At 37.8% G+C, this 9,702-nt stretch overlaps 1 protein-coding gene across 1 annotated transcript; it reads left to right on the top strand.

The window, feature by feature from the left end:
- Positions 1-583: 583 nt before the first annotated feature.
- LOC306861994 (helicase POLQ-like) lies at positions 584-9,616 on the top strand. Its single transcript, XM_079404560.1, has 18 exons — positions 584-1,112; positions 1,191-1,770; positions 1,866-2,044; positions 2,168-2,368; positions 2,845-2,917; positions 3,010-3,110; positions 3,188-3,286; positions 3,411-3,556; positions 3,856-4,095; positions 6,392-6,533; positions 6,617-6,721; positions 6,807-7,017; positions 7,186-7,343; positions 7,707-7,805; positions 8,152-8,325; positions 8,440-8,553; positions 8,644-8,778; positions 9,413-9,616. The coding sequence occupies exons 1-18, from the start codon at positions 918-920 to the stop codon at positions 9,494-9,496; spliced, it is 3,036 nt and encodes a 1,011-aa protein (XP_079260686.1). The 5' UTR covers positions 584-917; the 3' UTR covers positions 9,497-9,616.
- Positions 9,617-9,702: the final 86 nt, after the last annotated feature.

Genomic DNA, 9,702 nt, shown 5'->3' with positions numbered 1-9,702 from the left:
ATCAGCAAAATATTGGAAAGCGAGGTTTGAAACAACTTTTTCAGTTATTGATATATTTAAAGTTTTAGCTATTGATATGTAATAATTGATAATTTATATAATATTTCCCAGTTGAAGAATCAATGATAAAACAATGGAAAATTTGAATAAAAAGGTTTAGTGGTTTTGTAGATTTTTGTGTATGGAAGTCTATGGATCATTCTGGATTCCTGAAAGACTTGTAATCAGTTTTCTCACTCTTTTTTTGGGAGGAGAACATTTAAATACATTCGAAAAACTTTGAAAGTTTTAGTTATTGATACGCCTAATTAATAGAAAAACAATGACTGACGAAGAATCAATGGTAAATAATAAAAAGTAAAATATAATAATTGTGTAAAAAATCATTTGTAGTTTTATAGTTTTGCTAGTGTATGGATCATTTTGCATGTCTTTTGAAAAGTCGTTTCAAGAACAATCAATGATAAATACAATTAAGTAAAATATGACATTTATATAAAAGGATTTTGAAGTTTTATGGGTTTTAGTTTTTTTTTTTTTGCATTTTCTGATGGATTGAAGGGACTTTTGTTCTGCCTTTTCTCTACTTAACTCTTTAACAGTCACGTGATGCAAATGCGAACTCCCATTGGTTAACTCCATCACTCATCTTTTCGAAAGTGCTCGCTTATGGTAAACATTGGCTAGTGTGTCGCCGCTCATTATTCAAGTGTTATTTTGTGTAATAATAGATATTTAGTTGTTTTGTAATGGTGTCACTACTAACGTCAGCTACGTAACTGTCGTACAGACTTGACTATGGATGAATAAACAGCTTCGCCCCTTTGTTGTTGGTTGTTGTCAGTTACTGACACTACAGCACGTCAGTATTATCACGCAATGCTGTAATATAATTTTCCAGAAGCTTTACGCTAGTAATGTATACTGACAACCACATGCACGAGATTGTGGTAAAGCGCAACACTTCGTCCTCAAGAAAGAGATCAAGGGATGGCATGAGAAGTCACATCACTCCAGCCAAGAAGCGGTCAAGTTTCACATCAGAAACATGCTCGACTGTTGAAGGACACACTCATATTCAAGACATGAGTGAGAATAAAGACACAGAGCTGGTAAGCAGACCCTTCTTACTTTCACTGAAAGATGCACATTGCTTCAAGCATGCCAATGATGTTTCTTTTCTGATCCAGTGCTGCAGTGACAATGAGGACTTATTTGAGGGTTATGACAGCATTGTGGGTGACAGTTCCTTTCTGGCTAAGCTTGAAGATGTGGAGCTCCAGATGAGGCAGTGTCATGACCAGCAGACTCCAAATGCCTGTGAGGATGAGCTTTCAGATTCAGTTTTAGCAGAGGATTTCATAGATTTACCACCTAGAGCTTTGCCGAGCTCTCAATTTGAATTTCAAAAAGCGGTCATGACTCCACACAAAAGCCCTTCCAGGTGTGCACATAACACCTCTACCCCTGAGTTGATGAATCCCAGGCCAGCTGTCAATCATGCAGATTTCACTGTCAACAGGCCACCCCCAAAGGCCAGAAGAAGCATGAAAGAGCATCTTAAGAAAGCACTGATTGACAATGCAGCAACATCCAGTACTGTCTCCAAGATGGTACAACAAAAGGAAGCAGTGTTGACTGAAGAAATGAGTTTTGCCATGCAGGCCATGGAGTCCATATCAGCTGAGCAGGACCTGGGCCCTTTTTTTGGTCTCCCATCCAAAGTTAAAAACCTTATTTTGAGATTAAAGGGAATCCAGGACTTGTATGGTAAGTATTGCACATCCTTTCTATTCCAGTTTTGTCCTTATTGGCATCTGGTAAATCAGTGTTTTAATCCTCTTGTTTTTTTTTATTTATTTCAGAGTGGCAGAAGACGTGTTTGAGCCTGGATTCGGTGCAACAAAGGAGAAATCTCATTTATTCTTTACCAACAAGTGGAGGAAAGACTCTAGTGGCAGAGATTCTCATATTTAAAGAGCTCTTGTGTAGAAAGAAAGATGCACTGCTTATTTTGCCGTACATATCCTTGGTTCAGGAAAAGGTATACATTTACACATTTATGCATGATTTATATATCATTTAAACAAGTGGGACAGTTGTAAATCAAGCCGTTTTAGATCATTATTATTGTGTAGGTGATATATATGCATTGATTTGCCTCTAGGTTCGAGGGTTATCTAGCTTTGGCATTGAGTTGGACTTCATGGTCGAGGAGTATGCTGGCAGTAAAGGGAGGTTTCCTCCGGTCAAGAGAAGAAATAAAAACTCTCTGTATGTCACAACTATTGAGAAGGGACACAGTCTTGTCAATTCACTGATTGAAAATAACCGTCTAGACAATATTGGTCTGGTTGTTGTGGATGAGGTGTGTATCACAAACTATTATTATTACTAAAGTATATTTTTTGTTGTGCTTTGTTTTTCTTTTGATACACTACCGAAAAGTTTGGGGTCGGTAAAATGTATTTACATACAGTAAATACAGTAATATTGTAAAATATTATTACAAATTAAAATATTTGTTGTCTGTTTTAATATACTTTAAAATGTAATTTATTTCTATGATGGTAAAGCTGAATTTTCAGCAGCCATTATTCCAGTCTTCCCAGTATCACATTTGGTGCTCAAAAAACAGCAGCTTAAATTTTATTTTATTTTTTTCAGGATTCAGCACCATTTATTTCAAATACATGTTTTGTAATAATGCAAAAGTTTTAACTGCCATTTGTGATCAATTAAATGCATCCTTGCTGAGTAGAAGTATTCATTTCTTTTTAAAATATGACCCCAAACCTTTGAACAGTAGTGTCTATAAGCTTTTCAAATTATTTATTTTTTTAGCTCCATATGGTTGGTGATGGAAGCAGGGGGGCAATTCTTGAAATGACTTTGTCAAAGATTCTGTACATGAGCAGTGAGTATCTGAAGACTCACACATGCAGTACTCTATTTGTGTGATGGTCACTCATTACAGATTCGGATAAATCCATTGTCATTTCTCCATAGAATCCACCCAAATTATTGGTATGAGTGCAACACTAGGCATGACTAGGGGAGATCTTCAGACTTTCCTGAAAGCTGAAAACTATACCAACGACTTCAGACCTGTAAGACTGTTACTGTGATTTAATAAAGCTTTAAATTTGATCAACTCAATTCAAATAAATAACTGCTGATTCTGTAGGTTGAGCTGAAAGAGTATGTAAAAATAAAGGACAGCATATATGAAGTCGACCCAAGGGAAGAGACATGCTTCAGTTTCTCACGACTCCTGGATTTTAAGGTATTGATGAATATTTGTGGCCAAAGCTTCACACGTTTAAGCTTTTTTTTCCCCTCAATAAGATAACTCAATAAGATATCGATCTGCTAAGCTCATTGAACCTTTGTGCATTGGACTTTCTCAGTACTCCAGTGGAATGCAGAAAATGGACCCTGACCACATCATAGCTCTGGCTACTGAAGTCATCCCTCAGCAGTCCTGCCTCATTTTCTGTGCCACCAAGAAGAACTGTGAGAATCTAGCTGGAATGATCTGCAAGTATTTAAATAAGTGAGTAGACCTTTAGAGTCCTTAAAAGGATAATCCACCCAAAAGGGAAAACTCTGCGATTATTTACTTACCCTCATGTCATTCCAAACCTGTATGCATTTCTCTCTTCTGCAGAATACAAAAGAACACATTTTGAAGAATGTTGGTAACCAATAGTTTTGGGTCCCTTTGACTTCCATTCTATGGCCAAAAAATACTATGGATGACAATGGGACCTAACACTGTTTGGTTACCAACATTCTTTTTTCATTGTGTGTGTGTGTGTGTCATTGATTTATGAAATGAAATATTTTTTACAGGGAGTTTTTGAAACACAAGGAGGCAGAGAAAGCCACTCTTCTTGGTGAACTGAAGAGCAGTGGGAATGGATCCTTGTGTCCTGTGCTGCAGAAGACTGTGCCCTTTGGCCTGGCCTACCACCACAGCGGCCTGACCAGTGATGAGAGGAAACTGGTAGAAGAGGCCTATTCCTCAGGGGTACTCTGCCTCCTCACCTGCACCTCTACTCTCGCTGCTGGCATCAACCTTCCTGCACGCAGGTTCGTGTAGGTCTATGCATCTGAAAGCCTCAAATCTGTATAGAGGGTATGCATTGACGTCACTTTCCCGTCGGAACACGGGATATATATATGTAATATACAGTGGTGTGAAAAAGTGTTGGCGCCCTTCCTGATTTTTTATTTTATTGCATGTTTGTCACACTTTAATGTTTCAGATTATCAAACAAATTTAAATATTAATCAAAGATAACACAAGTAAACACAACATGCAGTTTTTAAATGAAGGGTTTTTTATGAAGGGAAAACAAAATCCAAACCCACATGGCCCTGTGTGAAAAAGTGTTTGCCCCCCCCCCCCCCCCACATCATGTTGAGATCCAAATAAATTCAGGAACAAATGAGAAAGAAAGTAATTGAGATCTATCAGTCTGGAAAAGGTTATAAAGCCATTTCTAAAGCTTTGGGACTCCAGCGAACCACAGTGAGAGCCTTTATCCACAAATGGCGAAAACATGGAACAGTGGTGAACCTTCCCAGGAGTGACCGGCCGACCAAAATTACCCCAAGAGCGCAGCGACGACTCATCCAAGCGGTCACAAACCCCACAACAACATCTAAAGAACTGCAGGCCTCAGTTAAGGTCAGTGTTCATGACTCCACCATAAGAAAGAGACTGGGCAAAAATGGCCTGCATGGCAGAGTTCCAAGACGAAAACCGCTGCTGAGCAAAAAGAACATAAAGGTTCGTCTCAGTTTTGCCAGAAAACATCTTGATGATCCCCAAAAATACTCTGTGGACTGACGAGACAAAAGTTTAACTTTTTGGAAGGTGTGTATCCCATTTCATCTGGCGTAAAAGTAACAGCATTTCAGAAAAAGAACATCATACCAACAGTAAAATATGGTGGTGGTAGTGTGATGGTCTGGGGCTGTTTTGCTGCTTCAGGACCTGGAAGACTTCATGTGATAAATGGAACCATGAATTCAGCTGTCTACCAAAATATCCTGAAGGACAATGTCTGGTCATCTGTTCGTGACCTCAAGCTAAAGCGAAATTGGGTTCTGCAGCAGGACAATGATCCAAAACACACCAGCAAATCCACCTCTGAATGGCTGAAGAAAAACAAAATGAAGACTTTGGAGTGGCCTAGTCAAAGTCCTGGCCTGAATCCTATTGAGATGCTGTGGCATGACCTTAAAAAGGCGGTTCATGCTCGAAAACCCTCCAATGTGGCTGAATTACAACAATTCTGCCAAGATGAGTGGGCCAAAATTCCTCCACAGCGCTGTGACAGACTCATTGCAAGTTATCGCAAATGCTTGATTGCAGTTGTTGCTGCTAAGGGTGGCCCAACCAGTTATTAGGTTTAGGGGGGAAGCACTTTTTCCACACAGGGCCATGTGGGTTTGGATTTTGTTTTCCCTTCATAATAAAAAACTTCATTCAAAAACTGCATGTTGAGTTTACTTGTTATCTTTGATTAATATTTAAATTTGTTTGAAGATCTGAAACATTAAAGTGTGACAAACATGCCAAAAAAAAAAATAAAAATCAGGAAGGGGGCCAACACTTTTTCACACCACATGTGAAAATTTAAAATCCAGCAATTCAATCAAAATATTACATTTACAAAAAACAACTCAAATAACACCACTTCAAAGTAATCACCAAAACATTATATGGTTAACCGATTTCAAATTAAGCTACAAAAAAACTACTTAAATCAACATTTAAACCATATGGAGTCCACGTTTTCAATTTATGAATCCAGAAAGCCTCCCATTTAATTAGTATTTGGTATTTATTGGTATTTAATTAGTATTTATGACAGTATACTGTCATATCATCCAGGCCAAAAACTTGTATAGTTTTTGTCATTGTTTATTTAAAAACATCCAGTTATGCAGAATATAAGATGGTAAATATTTAATTGAGTTTTCAATATGGTATATTAACAATACAATATATAGGGTATGATTTTACTACAAAATTCAACATATTAATATAAAATGTTAACTGCCAATGCGTGTTTCGCTGCCTGGATTCCATTAGTTTCTTTGAATTGCAGGGATCCCTGCTTCTCTTTTATGTAGCTTTCAGCAGTCTGTAAAAATATTCCTCCGATTTCTTGTCAAAGCTATTTGTAAAATCAATCGCAAAGCTCTTTCTTGTTTTATGTGTTCTGTCACAGCATTCACGTTGAAAACCAGTGCTGCCATTTAGTCTTTTTGCCACTCTGGGACAGAACCACAGTCATTCCAGCTGACGGTGACGTCACGTGCATGCCCTCAATTGATATGTGTTTCTTAATCATATACATGTGCTACTTCTCAGGGTCATTCTGCGGTCCCCATATGTAGCTACAGAGTTTTTAAAGAGAAGTCAGTACAAACAGATGGTAGGCAGAGCAGGACGAGCAGGTATTGATGCCATGGGTGAGAGTATCCTGATCCTGCAGGACAAAGATATAAACATGGTAAAGAATCAGATTTTTTAAAAACGCATGTATTATATTATATTATATTATATTATATGTTTGGATGGATATGTTTACTGCAGGCAAAAAAACTGCTGTCTGCTCCCATGGAGAAGTGTTACAGTAACCTTCTACACGATGGAGGGAGGGGCCTCCTCAGTCTCGTCCTGTCACTCATTGGGCTGAAGGTTTGTGAAATGTTTTGATGTAGTGATATTTGAGAAATTGTCTAGTTTAGAAGTGCAAACACTAATGTGTTTCCTTTGATTTCAGATAACTACAACTGTAGAACAAGTGAGAGATTTCATGAAAGGCACACTGCTTAGTGTGCAGGAGGCTCAGGTCAGTCCAGAGAGGAGTTTGTGGGACCTTACTGTGGAGTCCATAGAGACCCTGAAGCAGAAGAGCCTCATCGAAGTCTCTGCTGATGTAAATAATCAAACCATTCTCCAAATCACTAGGCTTGGGAGAGCAACATTCAAAGGTAGTTTGAGTTCTAGGTATTTACTCATTTACCACATGGTAGCAATACAACCCAGTTTAAAAGTGATACATTTGTAGAAGAAACATTTCTAGCTTCTCTTTTTATTATTATTGGTTTTTCAGAGCCTCCTTTTTTAATGTTTTCCACTTAAATTGTTACTTGTTTCAGGTTCAATAGACCTAAGCTACTGTGACGTGCTCTACCGAGACTTATCGAAAGGGCTGGAGGGTTTACTCCTCAACAGTTTTCTTCACTTAGTGTATCTGGTTACTCCATATGACATGGTGAATCAATGCAAACCAGATTGGATGATCTACTTCAGGCAGGTGGGATGATTTTGTTGGGTTAAACCTGTTTTAGTTACACACTACCATTCAAAAGTTCACGCTCAGTACGTTTTTTTAAATGTTTTTGAAAGAATCCTTTTATCTTCATCAAGGCTGCATTTATTTGATCAAAAATATAGTAAAACGAGTAATATTGTGAGAGTTTAAAGGGACAGTTTAATACATTTTATTATATAATTTATGACAAAGTTACTGGCCTCAAACTTGGAACAGTACAGTATATCACCACCTTTAAGGACATATAGGGTGCAACAGTGTTTATATTTGTATTAATGTCATTAATGTACTCTTCTTTAGTTTCAGTTGTGTATTCATACCAATACAAATGTTTCATTGTACTAGTTCACAAATTTGTCAGCTGCTGAGCAGAAGATGGCCACTGCGGTCGGAGTGCCTGAAAGTTTTGTGGCTAGAAAGGCAGCAGGACAGAGCGTGAGGAAGGTTGGCAAAACAGCATTCTTTTCATACTTCAGTATACTATACCAGCGATTCACAACCCTTTTTTGTTCTGGATTAACCAGCCCAGGTATAATAAGCCTGAAACTGCTGTAAACAGATATCATTAGCTGACAATGTTTTAAAAAATTAAACGTGTCTTGAATATAGTCTTACTTCAATCCTAGTCCTCTTAAAGGATTTGCAGAGTGTTAATGCTAAATCTACATTTAACCCTTCTTAAGTTTCTGAGGTGGAAAATAATGAGTTACTGTGACTTAAAGTGAAACGTCATCAGACCTGGATTTCACAATGATGGTTTTTGTTCCCGTTTCTCTTACCTACGTCTCAGTCTGTGGACATTGTGGTAGTGAATAGGTTGTATCTGGCTCTGGTGCTGTACTCCCTACTGAAGGAGACAAACCTTTGGAACGTGTCCGATAGATTTCAGCTGACCAGAGGCTTTGTACAAACTCTTCTCAGCTCAGCTTCTGCATTTGGCTCCTCCGTGCTGCACTTCACTGAGGTTAGGGCACATCCAGGCATCATTTAAGACATATCAGCTGACAAATATACATCTGTTCCTATCTTAGAGTCATTAATGGATTGGAGTACTATGAGATTTGTCTGTCCATTTCAGGAGCTGGAGGAGTTTTGGGCCTACAAGGCTCTTCTCTCAGAGCTGACCCGTAGATTGACTTACTGTGTGCAGGCCGAGCTCATTCCACTCATGGAGGTGGCTGGAGTCATGGAGGTGTGTGTTGTTGCTGCTCATCTATTCCCTCTAAAATAACTACGACCAGAACATTTGCTTGAGAGCTGTGATTTTATTTTTTTACTTCAGCATCGTGCTAAGCAGCTGTATAACGCTGGTTACAAGACACTGGTACATCTTGCCAACGCAGATCCACAAATTCTGGTCCAAACTATTGAAAACCTCTTCAAAAGACAAGCAAATCAAATTATTGCATCAGCAAAAGTAAGTACAATATTGCACTATAGAACATTATATTTTCAGCTTAGCTTTTCAAGTTCATCCAAATTAAAAAATTGTCATTTATTCACCCTCAAGCCAAACCTGCATGATTTTCTTACTTCAGAAATGAAGAATTTCTTTGGGGTTTTTTTCATGCATTGACATCAAATGTTGATGTTGGGCCTCAAAAAATATCAAATCATCATAAAAGCATCATAAAGGTGTTTCTTCTCATGGTGATGATGGCTCAAGAAGGCTTCTTTTAGAAATCCAATGCACTTCTTCCAGTCTAAAAAAGTAAAAAATCCTTTATTTGCATTATAGCCATTACAATAGAAACATTTAAAAACACTGCACACTGATGCGCTTCCTCAGAGTGTGTCAGGGCTACTTTTATTATGATTTTGGTTATTCTGAATCCTTTTTGTCACTGTATATTGTCAATGCATGCAAAAGACTGACCTGGACATTCAGGAAATTCTTCATTCAACATCAGAAAGAAAGCCATACAGGTTTGGAATAACATGAGAGTACGAAATGATTTTTGTTTAGCGGTGAACTATACTTTTACAATGTACATATAAGAAAAAAAACACAGCTTTTTATTCATGTTACCTTTCTCAATGTTAATTTTCAGATGTTAATAAAAGAGAAAGCAGAGGCCTTGCAGGAGGAGGTGGATGACCTGCTTATGCTTCCATCTGATATCCCATCTTTGTAATTTTGTTTATTTTTATTTATATGATGTAAATAGCATGTATATTATTTAATCGACTTGGCATTATGTAAACTATTTTGTGCCTACATGTCTGGCTGAAATAAAAATGGAAGTAACCTCGTTTTTAGTAGCATCTCTGTTACTCATTACCATGGTAATGTGTTATTTTGTGTCAAAGACTTTATAACCAGTCTGCCACAAAGGGAAGA

This window comes from Barbus barbus, assembly GCF_936440315.1.
Source record: "Barbus barbus genome assembly, chromosome: 43".
Taxonomy (NCBI): Eukaryota; Metazoa; Chordata; class Actinopteri; order Cypriniformes; family Cyprinidae; genus Barbus; species Barbus barbus.
This window is presented reverse-complemented; position numbering and strand designations above follow the sequence as displayed.